At 49.6% G+C, this 19591-nt stretch overlaps 1 protein-coding gene across 1 annotated transcript in view; it reads left to right on the top strand.

Annotated features, from left to right (window-relative positions):
- The first annotated feature begins 4227 nt into the window (after positions 1-4227).
- The window catches only part of ASIC2 (acid sensing ion channel subunit 2), a 1251793-nt gene continuing 1236429 nt past the window's right edge, over positions 4228-19591 (top strand). Inside the window, exon 1 of the mRNA XM_044939542.2 lies at positions 4228-4953. Within this exon, the coding sequence (XP_044795477.1) occupies positions 4399-4953 (555 nt within the window). The 5' untranslated portion in view covers positions 4228-4398. The remainder of the gene's footprint in view (positions 4954-19591) is intronic.

Below are 19591 nucleotides of genomic sequence, written 5' to 3'. Positions count from 1 at the left end.
CTCTTTTCTTCCTGCCCTCAGTCTTTCCCAGCATCAGGGTCTTTTCCAATAAGTTGGCTCTTTGCATCAGGTGGCTAAAGTATAGGGGGGCTTATAAATCAGTACTTCAAATTACGGGGCTCTGGGTGGAAAAAAAAATTGATTTGGGAACGACTGTCTTATGTTTTCTCTTGCATGCACCTGTATTGTAGGTGAGGCATTTGCCTCCAATATAGCCAGATAACCACCCAACGAGCTCCGTTCAAGTGAAACCTGGGCTGACCTTTCAGGGAACGTTTCCAAGGAGGGAGCTGCATGTGTGAAATAGAGCAGGTCATGGGGGGTGGAATCCTAGGAAAGGTCATCAAGAGGATGGGTCTGGGGCAATCAGAGTCTCCTCACTTCTTCCCTGTCTTTGGATTGTGCACGTACATTTCCTGGGCTAGAAGGTGCCTCAGGACACAGCCTTGAGAGAGTAAGGTGGGGTTGAGACCATCTGGATGGTCTATGTTCCCGAGCCCAATTAAGGCCTCTTTAACTGTTGTTGTTTAGTTGCCTAGTCAGGTCTGACTCTTTGTGACCTCATGGACTGCAGCCCGCCAGGCTCCTCTGCCCATGGAATTTTCCAGGCAAGAATAGTGGAGTGGGTTGCCACTTCCTTCTCCAGGGGATCTTCTGGACCCAGGGGTCGAACCTGTGTCTTTTGCATTGGCAGACAGATTCTTTACCACTGAGCCACCGGGAAAGCCTCTAAGGCTTCTATTTCAGCTTCTAAAACTTGGTGCAGAGACCTACTCCTCTGGCAGCACCTAAGATTGTGTGTAAGTTCTCTTGCTTTTTAAACCTGTCACCAACCAGTCTGCAGCGGCTGCCTCTTTCTTTGGTCTCTCCCTGCCTTCCGTACGTATGGGATCAGCTTGCGAATGAACGCTGCCTCCAGCCTTGTGGAACCCTGAATTATCAAGGATGTGAAGTATATTCCATTCCTCTCTGTTTACCCCAAACCAATGGAGTGTCTGGTATGGAGTCAGAGATCCACAGACTTGTTGAACAGGCTAATGAGCCAAAGACTACAGAGGTGCATTCGGGAGGTAGTCCTGGAGGAGGAGGGCCTGGCGCTATGAAAAACATGGCCAAAAAGGACCTGGCTTGGTGGAGAGGACAAGGAGGGCTGCTTCACATCTGTGGAGGAGGAGCTGGTCGGTGTGTAGTACAAGGTGAGTTTGTGTGTGTGTGTAAAATGGGAGAAGTGAAAGTCGCTCAGTCATGTCTGACTCTTTGCGACTCCATGGACTATACAGTCCATGGAATTCTCCAGGCCAGAATACTAAAGTGGGTAGCCTGAATACTGAAGTGGGTAGCCTTTCCTTTCTCCAGGGGATCTTCCTAACCCAGAGATCAACCCAGGTCTCCTGCACTGCAGGCGGATTCTTTACCAGCTGAGCCACCAGGGAAGCCCAAGAATATGGGAGCGGGTAGCCTATCACTTCTCCAGGGGATCTTCCTAACCCAGGAATTGATCCAGGATCTCCTGCATTCAGGTGGATTCTTTACAAACTGAGCTACCAAAGTGGAGTAGAAATGCTTGTCCTCTTCCTAAATTTGGGAAGACATGTTTTGACTATGGCTTTGAGCTCGTGTTTTGGAGACAAAAGCCTGAGTTCAAATCCTGCTGGGGCACTCACGAGTTGTGCAACTTTACTCTCCTGAGCCTCTGTTTATTTGTGTGTATATATGGGGCTTCCCTGGTGGCTCAGACAGTAAAGCGTCTGCCTGCAATGAGGGAGACCCGGGTTCGATTCCTGGGTCAGGAAGATCCCCTGGAGAAGGAAATGGCAATCCACTCCAGCACTCTTGCCTGGAAAATCCCATGGATGGAGGAGCCTGATAGGCTACAGTCCATGGGGTCGCTAAGAGTCAGACACGACTTCACTTTCACTTTATGGGGTAATAACACACAATTGTCAAGGTGGTTGAACGCATTAAGTGAAATGAGACAACATCCTTGCCCAGTCCTGACACACAATAGATTCTTAAAAAAAAAAAAACAAAAAAAAAAACTCAGTTATTTTCAGCTGTGCTGGGTCTTCTTTGCTGTGTGAAGGCTTTCTCTAGTTGTGGCAAGTCAAGGATACTCTCTAGTTGCGGTGCACAGCCTTCTCACTGCAGTGACTACTCTTCATTGCAGAACACAGGCTCTAGGTCACATGGACTCGGTAGTTGTGGTGCTCGGGCTTAGTTGCCATGCGGGATGTGGGGTCTTCCCGGATCAGGGATCGAACCCATGTCCCCTGCATTGATAGGCAGATTCTTAATGACTGGACCACAAGGAACGCCTATGATAGATTCTTAGTCTTGGCACCCCGTGTTTTGAAGCCCTGTCCCCATCTCGGCAGCTTGAGGCAGGAATTGGGAACCTCTGGGCTGACACATGCGTGAAGTTAACTAGCCTCTGTCATTTGTCCTTATTTGGGATGCTTCTGTTCTTTAAGCTCCCAGGATCGATAAACCATTGATTTAAAGCCATATGTTGCCTCAGTGCGCATCCAGACTCTGTTACCAGCTTGGCTTGGATCTGGTTAAGCGAGAGGGCAGATGGGATAGAGAAATATTTCGAAGTAGATACAAACCAAGAGTGACATTCCCTAAACTGCCTTCTTCTCAAGGAGTGTTATTTAAGCTGGGCATGCCCTGGGGACATCAGGTTGGCTCCACACAGCATCCCCAGCTTGGCAGTGTGCATAGGGTTGGCCACTGGAACTTTCTGTTCCTTTTCTCCTGAAGGGGATTTAGCCTCACTGATTCTATGGGTTCCAGCCCTTTGATCCCTGGCACTGGGCAAGCCACACCCACCTGCTGGCAGGGGCTGACTTCCAGTGGATTTTCAGGAAAAAAAGAGGTAGGTGGCTGGAAGCCCGATCTTTCTTTCCCATCTATAGCTCCAGCTGTGTTTCCATCTGGCAAATCCTGGGGTAGAACTCCACACACACACACACACACACACACACACACACAGCCCAAGGGAAGGCAGCCAGTCCTACCTGGAACCCCAGCTGTCTTTCTCTTTCAGATGCAAAAATCTCCTGACATCTCTGCGGAGGTGAAGGCTACTTGTTGCTCTGCCTGTGGTCTCCCAGGGGCGCCTGGGGCCCCTCATACCCTGGAATGTCCCCCTCCCGCAGGCATCAGGGGTTTTCCCGGGCTCCCTTCCTTTCCCACCTTCCAGCATCTCTGTGTCTGGAGACCCAAGGCTGGGTCTGACCTGGGAACAGATCTTGGTGCAAAGGCTTCCTGCCTCCACCCCCATACCGGGCTCTTGGGAGTTGATCAAGGTAACTTCCTGCCACCTATAGGGGGCGGCTGTCACGTCCTCCCTCCCGGGGAGGGGGCTGGTTCTCCCCCTGCGGGGAGAGGCCCCCCATTAGCTCCCTCCAAAACAGACCAAAAAGAAACTTTCGCCGGGTCCCCCGGACCCCCAGCAGCCCTCGCCCCCACCCCCACCGGCCCTCTCCCCATCCCAACAGCCTGCTGGTGGAGGGGGCGAGGGAGGGCGGCTCTCTCGGTGCCCTCTGGGTCCTCGCTTTTCCTGAGAGGGTGGGATGGGGGTGGCGGGGCGGGGGTGGGAGACAGACGAGTCCCCTTCCGGAGCCCCCAGCCTCCTTCCCAGCCTCCTGGTCCTCGCCTTTCCGCGGCCGCGCGCGCTGCCTACTCTCCGAGGAGGAGGCGCGAGCCGCGGACCGCCCGGCATTTGGAATTCTGCCCAATAAAAGGGGGGCCCGGAGGACGGACGAGAGGAGAGGAGGGACGGAGGCCGGCGGCGAGAAATGCGATCCGGAGTCCAAAACAGCACGGGCAGAGGAGAGGACCCGAGCAGCCGCGGCGGCGGCGACGGGGGCCCCTGAAGCTCGGCCGCTGCGCCCGCCTGCAGTGCATCAGCTTGGCCGCCCTGACATCCCCAGGATGCTGAACACGGGGCATTATGCACTGGTTAACAGGCTCCGAGCTGCTGAGCGACTTGTTTTAAGCATTTTCTCCCTCGCTCTCGCTTTTAATCTTGTCTCTAGTGGCGTGTGTAGGGGGGAGGACTTTATTTCCATTGGCTAAGCTCTCCCTTCCCACCCACATCTCTTCCACATCACCTTGGTGTCTCCCTAAATAAAACCAGCCCTCCTTATCGCCTGGAAAAAATCAGGAGCTAGAGTTTGAATGGGTTTTTTTTTTTTTTTTAATATAAACACTCACCCCTGGCAGCGTGCGGCTGGGCTTTCAGGATAAACTCCGGTGGTGCTGCCCTGCCTGATGCTGGCTTTTCCTTCCCTCCCTTGAACGTCAAGGTTTAAGCAGAGCCCCGAGGACTGGGAACTCTTTCCCTGAAATCTGATCAACCTGAAGCCAGTTGCGGAACTGCACAGGGTCCCCATGGACCTCAAGGAGAGCCCCAGCGAGGGGAGCCTGCAGCCCTCTAGCATCCAGATCTTCGCCAACACCTCCACCCTCCACGGCATCCGCCACATCTTCGTCTACGGGCCGCTGACCGTCCGGCGTGTGCTCTGGGCCGTGGCCTTCGTGGGCTCCCTGGGCCTGCTGCTGGTGGAGAGCTCGGAGAGGGTGTCCTACTACCTCTCTTATCAGCACGTCACCAAGGTGGACGAGGTGGTGGCCCAAAGCCTGGTCTTCCCGGCTGTGACCCTCTGCAACCTCAACGGCTTCCGTTTCTCCAGGCTCACCACCAATGACCTGTACCACGCCGGGGAACTGCTGGCGCTGCTGGACGTCAACCTGCAGATCCCCGACCCGCACCTGGCCGACCCCACGGTGCTGGAGGCCCTGCAGCAGAAGGCCAACTTCAAGCACTACAAACCCAAGCAGTTCAGCATGCTGGAGTTCCTGCACCGCGTGGGCCATGACCTGAAGGATATGATGCTCTACTGCAAGTTCAAGGGGCAGGAGTGTGGCCACCAGGACTTCACCACCGTGAGTACTTGGCATTCAGTTCCTTTCTGTGCTTGGTCTTTGGAGAAGTGCCACGCTGGTGGCCTCTGGCTTGGTTTGAAGTCTCTCTGTGCTTTGGAGCAGGAGGGAGAGCCGTGCCTCAGGTTGAAGGCCAAGAGGGGAGTTGGCCAGAGTTGTTAGAACTGGCAGGAGGTGTCTGCTCGCTGGGATGGGCGCTGTTGTCTGGCCGGATGTGCAGGGCGAGCGGGAGGCCTGGCCTTGGGCGATGGCTCCCCGAGATGTGCCGAGCTGCCTTCCACCCACCCAAAGGCAGGAGGCCTGAGCTGTCCGTGGTCCAGGGCACTTGGTGTCTGAGCTGTGTGATTGGAACAGCTTGTCATTGACGAGGTGGCATTTTTTTTTTTCCCCTCTCTCTCTCTGCTCGGAAGTAGCATCAGGCACTGCATCCTGTGGGTTGGGCTGGAGCTTAAAGCTGCCAGAGAAGGGGGTGTGGGGCCCCAGGCAGCCTGGCTGGTTCCAGTGGCTTTGGGAGCTTGCTGGAGCAGGTGATACTGCAAAGGTGTGGAAGTCTCTTTGCTGCCTTTTCCTGTGCGGATTCTGAGCTCCATGTCAGGAGAGGAGAGGCCAGGGACCCCGGGGTCTCTGTCTGGTCTGCTGGCAGGTCAAAAGCAAAGAGATGTTCAGGGTGCTTGGCCCAGAGAGGAGGGTTTAGATGGAGGCAGGATGGTCTGTGAGATGCCTGCGAGGGCAAAGCATTGCAGGCTGGCTGGTCTGGGAGTTTCAGCTGGAAACTCAGAGGCTCAGTTTGCTATCTGTACAATGATGATGATCGCTTAACAACGTAGATACGAGAGGAGTGGTGTGGGGAGGGGGCGAGCAGCTGTGAGATTCCAAAGCCTGGAGGAGGAGTGTGGAGCTGAGTAAAGAGCAAAAGCGGAGGGGAGGTGGCTCCCTTTCAGGCAGGGGCTTCCTGGAGGGGCAGAGAAAGGATGGGAGGAGAGCTGTGTCTGCCTAATTAGTGGGCTGCTAGGCAGAACTTGGCACCACAAGTCTGATTGCTGCTGCTGACAGCTCCTTGCTCCCGGGAGGGCCTGGGACATCAGGGGCCTTGGGACCCTCCGGAAGCCCAGTGTGGTTGCTTCTCCCAAAGCTGCCTTAGAGCTTTTGAGTCTCAGAACCTTGAGCCAAATTGCAGTCGTAAGTTTGGCGTGGCAAATGGCAGAGAGACCCGACTCTGTCGTCAGCTCTCGTCTGAGGTCCTCTGCTTAATTAAGACATGCCCTACCTTGCTCCGTGATACATCCATTCCCCGCCCGCTCTCAGATCCACTGCCTTAGCAGCCTCTTGCTGTGAGTTTCTTTTAACACTACAACCGATTTCTGCCCACAGCCTCTGTGCTTGCTGTGGGCTGTCTCTGGTCTTCTCTAGAAAAGCCAAGAGTGCTTGAGTGTTGGGGAGCGGGGAAGGAGAGGGTACTGCTTCTCGCTGCCTGTAGAGCTCTCTTTCTTGGGGGAGTTGTTCTGTGTGATTTGTTTGAAACATTGTGCAAAAGAGCCCAGCAGAATCAGGCCGTGGTATATGGAAGCTGAAGAGGAAGCGGGTCTGAGCTGGGGGCAGGGACCAGCAGTCCTGGAAGCCTTTCTAAATTGGAGCAAACAGGATCCAAAAACATGTCATGCACAAATGATGTCTTATGTGGCTTGGGGAGAGATGGGGGGAAAACCTCATTCTTAGAGGCTGAAACCATCATTGTATCCACCCCGTGCTTTCTAGTGCCGTGGCAACGCTCAGCTTCTCCACTGCACCACGCAGCTCAGACACACACTCAGCTGTTCCTCTGTCTGCCTGAACACGCATGGAACATGCAGAGAGTAGAGAGAGAGAGAGAGGGTGGCACCAGAGCCACCGCGGTGGGTAGCAGCCTCTGGACTAAGTTCTCTCAAGCATCCACATGACCACATGTTCACCTAGTGACTTCCTCTCAACTCATGACCAAGTTCCATTTAGAAGTAAAGGTTCTCTGATCCCCGGCTGCTGTTTCATACTCAGCCTGTCATTTGGGTCCCTGGGGTCCCAAGAGGCCAAAGATCAGGCCTTCAATCCTGACCCGAGCCTTTGACCTTGCCAGGTTCTCACTTCAATAGGGAAGCTGCTTATGGATATAAATGTCAAGTGTCATGTCATTATCTGTCATCCTCACCAGATTCAAGACTGATCTAGGTTGAGTGCCCCTCCTTGGACTGACCTCAGTGTTCCCCCTGCATTGAAAAGGGGATGGGTCTCAGGGCTGGATTGTGTCCAATAGGGCAGGAGAGTGTCTGAAAGGGCACCCGCTCCAGGCGGGACGTTGATCTGTTTCGCCCATTGGTCACAGTGAGCAGCCAAGCTCCAAAGGTGGGGCGTGATGTCAAGTTTGTTCCAGGACCTTGTAGTGAAGGCTAATCCTTCCTACTCACCCTGGCCTCTTGGCCTGGGGTCCAGGTGTACTTGTCCTTGGCCGGGGGTGCACCAGAGGAGCCTGAGACCTCACAGGTGGCTATGGGAGAAGTCAGCTCACCATCTTTCTCTCTCATTCATTCTCTGTACTCCGTACCCCTCTCCTTTTGGTTCATTTGCTGGACTCTCCCTGGGTTTGTCCTATGCTGGGTGGCTTCCTCCTCTATGAGCTGTGGCTGGCTTAGTAGACCAGTAAAGTGTCGGGGAGGAACTGTCCCAAGTGGATCATTTTTCCCATTTTTCTTTTTCTGTAAAGCGCACCTAATGCCATCTCCAGGGCTAATGCTTTTGCAGACGCTTCCTTATTCCAAGTTCTTAGCTGGTGAGCAATGAAGTGCATAATACCCTTTAATTAGCGAATGAGCCATGATTCAGGCAGAGCGAAAGACTGTCAGTGGAGGTTAAAAGTCCCAGAAGCTGTGTGTGGGACTCTGATTGCCATGTAAACAGGTATGCTTCATGCTTGGGCAGGTACATTCTTAGCCCTCACCTAGGACCATCTGTGGAGAAGGCAATGGCACCCCACTCCTGTACTCTGGCCTGGAAAATCACTTGGACAGAGGAGCCTGGTAGGCTGCAGTCCACGGGATCGCTAAGCGTCAGACACGATTGAGAGACTTCACTTTCACTTTTCACTTTCATGCATTGGAGAAGGAAATGACAACCCACTCCAGTGTTCTTGCCTGGAAAATCCCAGGGATGGGGGAGCCTGGGGGCTGCCATCTATGCGGTCGCACAGAGTCAGACACGACTGAAGCGACTTAGCAGCAGCAGCTGCAGGAGGACCATCTGACTTCAGATGGGTACATACTTTTGCTTCCTGGGAAAGAAGAGGAGCATTTTGATTCAACAGTATCCACTTGGCAGAGCCTGCCCAGCTGACCTAGTGTGGAAGGAAAGGGTGAGAGGGCTCGCCGTGGGGGTGTTTGTCTGGTCATGACTGGATGAGTTGAAGTTAAGATTAGAAGTAGGAAGACTTAAGTTTGCATTCCAGCTCCATCATTTCTTAAGCTTATTCCCTAGGTCGTGTTTTGTACCCTTCTCGGCACTGACTTGCTCATGGAACATCTGATTGTAACCCGTGACTTTGTAACTCACAGGGGAGAACGAATCATGTGGGACGGTATATATGAAAGTCCTTTTGTGTGTTGTGACAATGATGCAGATGTAAGGCAGGGTTATTATCAAGATAAGTAGGAAGGTTTTTATTGTCCAGGCTGCTTGCCCTGTTTGCAGCCCACCAGACTAGTCAGTTGATGAGTAATGCTGTCACGGTAGTGAGGAGGTTGCTACTTTCTCTGTATGGAGCCCTGGGGGAAAGCCTAGCATCACGGGGATGGGGTTTCTTAGAGTGGAGGTCACAGCTGGATTCAGCAGCTAACTGTTGCTGACAGGTGGCAATCCCACTGCTTGTAACTAGCACGTGATGGTTTCACGTCTTTTTTCTGCTTATCACATTGGGGTTCATCCGCCTCCAAGTTCAGGAATGCAAATGCCCCCCCAGTTTGCATTTTTAACCTGATTCCCATAGTGTGAGTGTGTGTGTGTGTGTGTGCATGCGTGCGTGTACTTTAAACCTGACATTTCTTAGGAGAGGCATTTCTTTCTTTTTGTACTGAAAGAAAGGTCCCTCCACAATGGGATCTTGTTAGAGGCAATTCTACAACTCTTAGTCATCCACATCGCATGGCCTTAGAGAGATGGCTTGGGGAGGGTTTAGCAAGCTCATATATTTGGAATTCTTGCCCCAGGTCGGTGGGTCCATAGCTAATCTTATTACTCCTTATCACAAGAGGAACAGGTGTGTGAAGAATGGGGGCTTTGGGGAGAGATCTGAGTTGGAATTCCAACCATACCCTCTCTTCCCTGTATAATCTGTAATTTGTATAAGGCAAATTTCTTAACTATACTCTCTCCAACTCTAATTAAAAACAATAATGCCTGCCACTCAGAGTCGTTGTACTGATCTACGGAGGCCAAGGATGCCGAGAGCTAGTGCGGGGCAGGTGCTTGGTACAAGAGCAGGCCCCTTGCTTTGTTTAGCATCCCATGGGAGTGTTGCCTGGGCCTTGGTTGGATGCTGGCTCCCATGACTCCAGGCCAGGGCCCTGCCCACTCTTCCTCACTGTGACTCACTAACAGCTTTAGATCATGGGCAACGGCTGTGTTTGTGGGGTTCTTCACTCTCAAAATGTGTCAAGCGTTCCCTTTTCACAGTATGTCTGTATCAGTTCTGCTACCTGAACACCCCCTCCTTACCCACCAGCTTGGCTTCCATGTCTAGCTCATGCCACTAACCTTAGCCCAGGAAGCTTGTGCTGCCCGCCTTACCCCTGATAGGAGTCGAGTGGCCTGGGTACCAGGCAGGCATCTTGTATCCAGCGTGTCCTGTGAGTGCCTAGCACATCCATTCCTTTGTTAATCAAGCAGAACACCTCCCATGTAGCAGGGATGGCGCTAGACCAGATCTTTGCCATCAGAGAGCTTATGGCCCATTTCTTAGCCCTCTGGATCGGGGGCTTGTTGAGAGCAGGAATCTTGTCTCATCAAACACTTTCTCTGCATCTGTCATGCTGAAAACAGGGCCTGCCCACAGTAAATACCCAGGAAAGCTGTTTTTTTTTAGTTCCTTGCAGTTTCCTGAATTGATCCCACATCCTTTGCTCATGGGCCTGTCTTCTTTACATCTCTCACCTCTCTCTATGTCTATTTATTTAAATCCTATGCATCCTTTAAAACCCAGCCCTAATATCTCTGTGGCCTTCTCTAGGAAACCACTGCCAACCCCTTTCCCCATATCATAATCTAAATTAATCTCTTCCTCCCCTGTCTTCTAGACAGCCTTTGGCGTACTCCGATAGGACAGTCATTATGCATGCTTTCCCTTGCATTAGAATCATGAAGTGTTTAGGCTGAAAGCGACCTTGGAGAAGATTTAATTTAATACTTGCATTCTTTAACCACTGATAATTTTTATACATTGTCCATTTCAGTCTCTCCTTCCTGTAAGACATGATTTTTTTTTCCTAATTTTATATTTTCAGGACTTAGAACTGCTTATCACATCGAAAGCACTTCCAATGTGTCATCAGAGTGTGTGAAGCGGGTTTGTAGCTTTTCAAATGTAAGGTGACTCTGATATCAACTGAACAATTGCATTTTTGGCTTCCCTTTACAGTGTAGGTACCCAGGATTCCCCCTGCATTGAGATGACTTGTCTCCTTATTGTTATTATTTTAATAATACACTTTCTGATTATAGAAACAATCCACGCTCACTGGAGAAAACTTGGGAAGTGTGGGAAGGAATAAAGAAGACAACCTTGCCCATAATAGCATCTTAGATATAATTGCATGTATTATTTTGGTGTCTGGGGAGTAACTCCATTTGATCATGCCTGGGTTCACACATCTGTACATCTAATGCCTGGTCTGGCATGCAGTATACACTCAGCCCGTGTCTGCTTGCCTTCTTCTCCCTGGGTCCCCTGGGTAGTATCCAGAGGGTTAGAAATTCCTTGAAAGGTCCATTTAGTGTAAAAATAAAATCTACAGATGGGTCTCCATGGGTCTGATCAATACCTCTTTGGTGGGATATATTTTGTCTTATCTGCCAGGAGCATCCAGGGATAATTTGTGAGAGAAAGAGGTACCAGCTTCTCTTAACTCAGCTTCCTTGGGTTTTAGGTTCACAATTGAACAGGAGTTGCTCTTTTTTAAAAAGTAATTTTATTTGTTTATTACTTTTGGCTGTACTGGGTTCTTGTTGCAGCGTGGGCTTTCCTGTAGTTGCAGCGAGCAGGGCTGTTCTCTAGTTGTGGTGAGTGGCTCTAGGCATGTGGTTTTCAGTAGTTGTAGCACACGGGCTTAGTTGCTCTGGAATATGCGGAATCTTCCTGGGTCAGAGTTCAAATCTGTGTTTCCTGCGTTGGCAGGCAGATTCTTCACCACTGAGCCACCACGGTTAGTCCAAGTTACTCTTTTCTGATGGCCCTTGATTGACAGCCCAGCTGTGCATTTACCTGAAGCCATCTTGGTCCTGTGTGTTGTATGTTTGCTGGACTGAACCAGAGATGTGTTTATTGAACCCCAATTGGATCTTCTGACTGAGGCTTAATCTCGTTCCTGGATGAGACCCAACTCCTCATGACCATGAGGACCATGGACTGTGAAGACCACGAGGTTCTCCTTGCCTGGTCATCTCTGCCTGCCTCAGCATGGTATATAGACCCTGACTTACTCTAACCTGGGAAATTTCTAGGCTCTATATCAAAATGGTATGCATTGCATTGGGCTTCCCAGGTGGTGCTAGTGGTAAAGAAGCCGCCTGCCAATGCGGGAGATGTAAGAGACAGGTTTGATCCCTGGGTTGGGAAGATCCCCTGGAGGAGAGTATGACAACCCAGTCCAATATTCTTGCCTGGAGAATCCCATGGACAGAAGAGCCTGGAGGGCTACAGTCCATACGGTCGCACACGACTAAAGAGACTTAGCATGCACGCATATACATTGCATTGCATCCAGAGTAAATGATAGCTCTTATTCCTGAAGTTGCTTGGAAGTCTTGTGCATATTTACCATGCTCTTGCAGAGGCAACCTCTGCCCAGCTGAGTGGGTGGTTTTCCATGGTGCCAGCCTCTGGTGGGGATCTTCTAGTTTGCAGTGTTAGGTCGTGTCATTCTGGCAGTAAAGCTTTCAGGGGTGTGTTGACTTCGCTCTGATGTGATGAAGGGCTGGGATACTAACTACAAGTGAATGTTACAATAACCCAAACCATCTGCTTGCCAAGAGAGGCTAAGGCCTCATCAGGCCACTGGGCTGGTACCTAGCTGCTCTGTATTTCCACTTTTGTCCCTGGGAGCTCTTAGACCTCCAGAATTGCTGATGGAAGAAGGCTACCCGAGAGCTTACTGAATTGGAAATGGAGTCTTTCCCCCTTGCTCCAGTGTCTCCCTTTTCCTTTCTATAGCAAGTCTTTCCCTTAATGATGAGATGAACTCTAGACAATTTTCTATAAAGTTTCTGAAACCTAGTTTGCTACCAATTTCTAGAGTAAGAGCTGAAATGGGATGCCATGTAAAAAGTCCCCCACAACTGAATTGGTAGCTTTTTTATTTTTAATTTTTTTTTGAATTGGTAGCTTTTAGCACCAAACTTGTCAGAGGCATTGTTCCCATAGAGCAGTTCATATTTCAAAGAACCAAGTAATCCCATTTTCTCCAGCAGAACAAAAATATGTCACCTGGGTCTAGAGATATCTGAAAGTGTGCTGTGTGCTGTCTTTTTTTGTCGGAGTGTTTGTGTTTGATGGAGCAAGGTTGCCATATCAAACTTGACCAGCAGGGCTGTTTGACCCATGATCTATTGTAACCCGAAACTAATGGCCTTCATCACCTCTGCAAATTTGAAATTCCATGTCTCATAGTTCTCCCCTGCAATGGACTTCAAGCCAGTCCATACAGATGGGGCTTAGTGGTTACTGGAAGCCTGTGATAGGAGCCTATTTATCAGAATGGGCTTTATTTGAGAAGAACATTCTGCAGAGGGTCATCCTTTGGTTGCAAACGCATGTCTCCATCTCCCAGCACTTATTTTCTCATGACTCAGGTCCATTCCCTATCGATTACCTCACTGGCCGCGGAAATTTGTATTCAGGAGAAATAAAGCATGAAGCACAGAAGGAATGTATTTGCCTGCATTTATTGACTTCTGTTGATGGAGTGACCCAACCTTGGGCAAGGTGATTAGCTTCTCTGGGCCTCAGTTTCTTTACTTGTAAGATGAACAGGCTAAACTAGGTGATTCCCAAGGACATGCCGATTTGTAGAACTCTAATGTAGTAGAACACAATCAAAGTTTATTTTCTGATCTCACATTTGTTCGTTGAAACTACAATTTTATGTTTGGAGGCAAGGAATGGATGTTATTTAGTAACCAGATATGCTTATTTATTTATTTGTTTGTGTTATGTAGATAGAGCTGTACCACGGAAGGAAAAATACCCTGATACCCTGTGTGGGTGTAGCAGAAACAGGGAGGCACCAAGCCCAACAGTCAAAACTGTCGGCGAGCCCTGTGTGTGGTTGCAGTTGGTCAGTCTGCCTGAAAGTCTCCATCACGCTGGTCCTAGAGTTGTGAGCAGGGGTCCGTGTTCAAGTTAGCAAGGGCGTTTGTGAAAGATGCTGTAGTTCCATCCAGACCCTCTCTCCTGCTGCTGGGGCTGCAGCTCCTATGGCTCCTATCTGGCCTGAGATCAGAAGGACGCCCTTGGTCCTTAGACAGTTGGCAGTGCCGGTCTAGGAGATAGCTGAGAAGTTATACACCTCCCCACCGCCTGGGGGCAGCCAGGGGCCAGCAACCGACTGACCCAGGTGCTCAAAATGCCAGGCGTCTCGAGACCCCAGAAATTAGGGTGCCGTTTTTCACACTCCCGAGCTTTCCATGGGGTCAGGTTGAGCTTCGCGTCTTCCCAAAACACCACTTTGCTTACGTCTTCTTCCTTCCCTATCCTGCGTGCCTCCCTCCCTTCTAGGCTTTTCCTGAGTTCATCATCCCTTCAATAAAGTGTCTTCCCTGGTGGCTCAGATGGTAAAGCGTCTGCCTGCAATGCTGGAGACCCGAGTTCGATCTCTGGGTTGGGAAGATCCCTTGAAGAAGGAAAGGGCAACCTGCCCCAGTACTCTTGCCTGGAAAATTCATGGACCAGGAGCCTGGTAGGCTACAGTTCATGGGGTTGCAAAGTCGGACACGACTGAGCGACTTCACTTCACTTTCACTTCAATAAATTACCTGGATGAGGAACCCTGTCTCAGGCTCTGCTAGGGAACCCAACCTATGTATTGATTCGTTTTTGCTTCTCCATCTATTTGACAAAATGGAGAATCACTTAGGCACGTGAACCTGTATCTGGCTTGGAGTGAAGGAAATACCGATTTCAAAAGTCTTATAAGCCTCAGTCTCTCTAGATGTGTCCTCCTCTGGGGTCTGTAACAATTTCCAAGGGAGACTTTTCATAACTCAAATGAGCATCTCTCTGATTGGGATTCGTTATTCTAGCCTCAGCTGTATATTCCTCTTTGGAACTTTTTGTCCAAGGAAAGCCCTTCCCAAAGTTGCCTGTGCCCTAAAGTGAAGTCACTCAGTCGTGTACGACTCTTTGCAACCCCGTGGACTGTAGCCCACCAGGCTCCTCTGTCCCTGGGATTCTCCAGGCAAGAATACTGGAGTGGGTTGCCATTTCCTTCTCCAGGGGATCTTCCCAACCCAGAGATCGAACCCGGGTCTCCTGCATTGCAGGCAGATGCTTTATCCTCTGAGCCACCAGGGAAGGCCTGTGCCCTAAGGACTGAGCTATTCCTATTCTCACAGCTCCTGCATACCCCTGGTCCCCACCTGCCACCACCCCCAGCTCAGGCTGCTCACACCCTAGCTCTCACCTTTACCAACACCCGCCTTCTCGTCCTTTCCCAGTTCAGCTGTCTCTGAGAGCGTCCCTTTCTTGCCCTCCTCCCAGCCTTCACTGGATGGGCCTCAGTCTGGCTTCAGGCCACAGGGAGGAGGCGGCTGCCTTTGATGTTGGCAGTGGCTCGGGCTCATCCATAAAGTAGGAGGCAGTGAGAAATGTACGGCTGACCAGGGGTGACGCTGCTCATATGTCACAGAAAGCGTGAGTGATGAGGAGCGCAGGGAGGAACTGAGAACTGTTTAGCCTGAAAAGGGAAGCAGGTGACCCAAGGCCGGGGGGTTGCCATCTTCATGCACTTAGAAGGTCCTCCTAGGGAAAAGAGATGAGGTTTTCTCTTCGAGAGGCCAGAGGGCAGTGCTGGAGCCCAAGTTTGGGAAGTCGTTCACAGAGGTGGTATCAGCTGCTTGGAAGGTGCCATCCGGGGACCACCTGTGCTGTGTCATTCCAGCTGAGGCCACATAGTCGCTTACTGGCGACGCCGTAGAGGTGGATCAATGTCACGTAAAGAGTTGGATGTAATGACCTCTACAGTTGCTTTCAGCTCTGAGCATCTTTGATTTATTTCCTTTTGGAACAGATATTTGGGGTCAGAGGTGAGGGCCACTGACAGATGGCTTTGAGAGGAATCGATAATAGAGGCAAGCCAGCACATGTAGCTTGCTACATAGTTTCAAGAGTGAGGAATAAGGATGCTGCTGCCAGAAAATCCTTGGAGACAGAAGAGGCTCAGTTCATCCAGAGAGAGAGGAGGATGTGTGTGGGTGGTGGTCACTAGGGCTTGGAGTGGCTGGTAAATGATCTGGCCTCCCCAAGGGAGTCTGTGCGGCTTCTGGACAAGTAGTTCCCAGGACAATTCATCGTAAATTCTGACCACTAGTGCCAGTTTCAGAAAGCAGATCTTGGATGTGTTTGGGCCTGGCCTGGTTTCCGGTGGGGGCAGGAGACAAAGAGGTGCTTGAGTTAAAGGTTACTCTAGGGCTTCCCTGGAGGCTCAGTGGTAAAGAATCTATCTGCCAAGGCAGGAGACATGGGTTCGATCCCTAGTCTGGGAAGATCCCACATGCCAAGGAACAACTAAGCCAGTGCACCATAACTATTCAGCCTGTGCTCTAGAGCCCAGGAGCTGCAACTACTGAGCTCATGTGCTGCCATTACTGAAGCCTGTGAGCCCTAGAGCCTGCGCCCCACGACAAGAGAGGCCACCATACTGGGAAGCCTTCCCTGCTTGCTGCAACTAGAGAAAAGCCCACACAGCAATGAAGACCCAGTACAGCCAAAAATAAAAAAAGTAAAAATAAATAAGTAAAGAAAATTATTTAAAAACGATACCACTATAATGGGTGGGGTTAGCGATAGCCCCAGTTATAGAGGCTGGGAAGGCTAACCTGGCTAGGAGAATGCCCTGCCTGGGAGTACCAGGGTGTTATGGGAAGTGTGGGGAGGATGTAGGGGTACTGGCACCAGAGGTAATTATAGAATGAGATATTTTAGCCAACTGTGGATTTCAGTGCCTGATAAGTGTGGGCTCCAGGCTTGCATAGCTATGATTTTTTGATTTATAAGAAAGGCATATTTGGTCTTCATTTGCTGGTTCCTGGTACAAGAGATTGAAAACCTTTGGAATATCTGGAGGGGTTGGGTAAGAGGAGTATTTTTAAAAAATTGTTTTAAAGCCTTTATTGAATTTGTTACAATATTGCTTCTGGTTTATGTTTTGGTTTTTTGGCCTAGAGGCTCATGTAATTTTAGCTCTTTGACCAGGGATTCAACCCTCACCCTCTATATTAGAGGATGAAGTCTTAACCACTGGACTGCTACAGAAGTCCCAGGAGCATCTTTTGTTATTCCTAATGAGGCCGTTTCAACCAGACCTGAGTTTATGCTAAAGAAGTAAATCTTGCTGGCCGCCTGGATGGCTTCAGGATGGGGTCTGGCTTCCATCAGTCATGTGATTAGAAGGTTGGAAATTGAGCTAATCACCAGTGGCCAATGATTTAATCAATCCCGCCTATGTAATGGGACCGCTCCGTAAGAACCTCTGAATGAAGGGGTTCAGAGAACTTCTGGGCTGGTGAACATGTGGAGGTGCTGCAGGGGTCGGCATACCCAGGGAAAGGGCGGAAGCTCAGTTCCCTTTATGCTATACCCTGTCCTAAGGTTCTCTTCTGTCTGTCTGTTCTGGAGTTGTGTTCTCTAAAATAAACCAGTGAGAGTAAGATAACTTTACCTGAGTACTGGAGGCCATTCTAGCAAATTATCAAACCTGAGGAGTGGGTCATGGGAACCCTGATTTATAGTTAGCTGGTATGAAGTACAGGTGTCTTGGAGACTGGCATCTGAACTGGGGACCGTCTTATGGGTCTGAACCTTTAATCTTTGGGGTGTGCCCTAACTCTGGGTAGTTAGGGTCAGAATTGCTTGGTATGAGGGGAAAACCCACCCACTTGGTGTCAGAAGTGAATTGTTCTCTGACTTTAAAAAACAAATCTTAGTAAAGATCTTGTGCAAATTACTTCTCTGTTTCCTCATGTATTAAATAATAATTATACTGGTACTTACTACATAGGATGGTGTGCTGCATGAATGAAATAATAGAAGCAAAGCTTTGAGCTTCTGGCCAGATGTAGAGTGTCTGTATTTTGTTGCTGCTGTTATTTTTATTATTACTAAGATGAGGTGGAGATAAAACTTACTGACAAGAGATCTGAGAGCCAAGGATTTTGGGGGGGTGCGGGGAATCCACATTGATATTTGTGAATTCCAAGAGTATGGGGATGAGGCTGTGAACAAGCCAGGCACCCAGATCCTGCTCTAAGCTACTAGAGACACCCAGAATATGTCAAAAATAGAATTCCTTCCATTTGATCAAAACTATGTAGTTTACAAAACCTGTTAATAATTGCTGAAGTTTTCTGAGTGCATGCTACATCTCAAATCCTGTCCTTTACCTGGGATCCAGTCTCTATTCGCAACTGTTTTTTTGGTAGGGAAAAAAAATTGAGGCTGAGAAAAGTTAAATGACAAGCCTGAAGTCACTTAGCTAAGAATTGGTGGAAGTGGTACTTGAACCAGGTACTCTGGCTCCAGGTCCTCCAGGCTTCCTAAGATGCTGTTTGGTCCTCGCAGTAACTCTGAAAGCAAGAAAGGTAACAGTGCGTCTGTTTCAGAGTTGAACACATGAGGCTCAGAAAAGCTGAGTGACACATGCAGGGTCACTCAGCAAGACAGTGGCACCTTTGAGGATCAGAGTTCCTGCCTCTGATTCCCGTTGGGGGTTCTCTGTGAGGACATCGAGCTTGTTTATGCTGGGCTGAGTAAAGTCAGGCTGTTCATCTGTGAGTCTTCAGCTCAAAAGACTTGAAGTTTAGGCTGAAGTTTCCTCCATGACTCTTGTATCTTGCTCAAGGAACCAGGAGCCTGGCAGCTCCCAGGGTTGAATGAGAGCAGGAGAGTGGGGTGCAGGGGGATGCAGCTGTCCATGTAGCCCCCATCTCTTACCTGCATCCCTCACCCTTGTGCAGGTAAACTGAGAGAAGAGGCAAAGGCAGCCCAGCTCTCTATGACTGAAGGCAAATGAGGGGTTTTTTTTAATTTTATTGAAGTATAGTTGATTTACAATGTTGTGCTAATTTCTGCTCTGCAGCACAGTGATTTACTTTTCATACATATATATATATATATACATATATATATCATATATACACACACACACATATATACACATACATTCTTTTTCTTGTTTTTTCCATTATGGCTTATCATAGGATTTTTAATTTTTGTTTACTTATTTATTTTCATTAAAAAATAATTGAATGCCTGTTATGTGCTAGGCACTGAGCTAGATGCTGAAGATACATAGATGAAAAAGCCAGCTGTCACCTTTAGGAAAAATTTTTACCTAGGGAGCCCATCAAGTCCCAGACCCCTGTAGGGTGTGTACAATGACATACATGCATGTATAGAGTCATACTGTGCTCAGTCACTCAGCCGTGTCTGACTCTCTGCAATCCCATGGACTGTGGCCCGACAGGCTCCTCTGTTCATGAAAGATTCCAGGCAAGAATACTGGAGTGCGTTGCCATTTCCTTCTCCATTAAGTTTGTTTTACATTGAAGGGTAATTGCTTTACAACACTGGTTTGATTTCTGCCACACATCAGCCTGAATCAGCCGTAGGTGTACATATGTCCCCTCCCTCTTGAATGTCCCACCCTTTCCCACCCCTCTAGGTTGTTACAGAGCCCCAGTTTGTATCATTTTGAATATGGTTTCTTGTGTTACACTGTAGAACCTTGTGTATCCATCCTACGTATAATAGTTTGCACCAGAACACGGTTTTGTGGTGCAAGAGGATATTCCAACTTTCTGGAATAAGACCTTGCAGCTCCAGTTCCAGGCTGAGAGGAGGAAGAGGAGCACGGATGCAGTCAAATGACTGGTTCTGAGAGGGGACTCCCTCCAGACCTTTCTGGCTGATGACCATGCAGGTGGATTCTGGGCTAATGTCATGCATCTTGGCGCAGCTGGTTTCACCGGTTGCACAGCCGGGTCACCGAGCATCAGCCCTGTGAAATCAGTTTTCCCTTTTCGGGGAAAGTGGGCTTTGGATCCTGCTGCCGTGATTTCTGCCTGTCGCAAGCATGGCACCCCTAAGAGCTGGACACACGTCTATGGTCCCCTCGACCTCCCAGCTCTGCAA

The sequence above is a fragment of the Bubalus bubalis genome, chromosome 3 (genome assembly GCF_019923935.1).
Source record: "Bubalus bubalis isolate 160015118507 breed Murrah chromosome 3, NDDB_SH_1, whole genome shotgun sequence".
In the NCBI taxonomy this organism is placed as follows: domain Eukaryota; kingdom Metazoa; phylum Chordata; class Mammalia; order Artiodactyla; family Bovidae; genus Bubalus; species Bubalus bubalis.
This window is presented reverse-complemented; position numbering and strand designations above follow the sequence as displayed.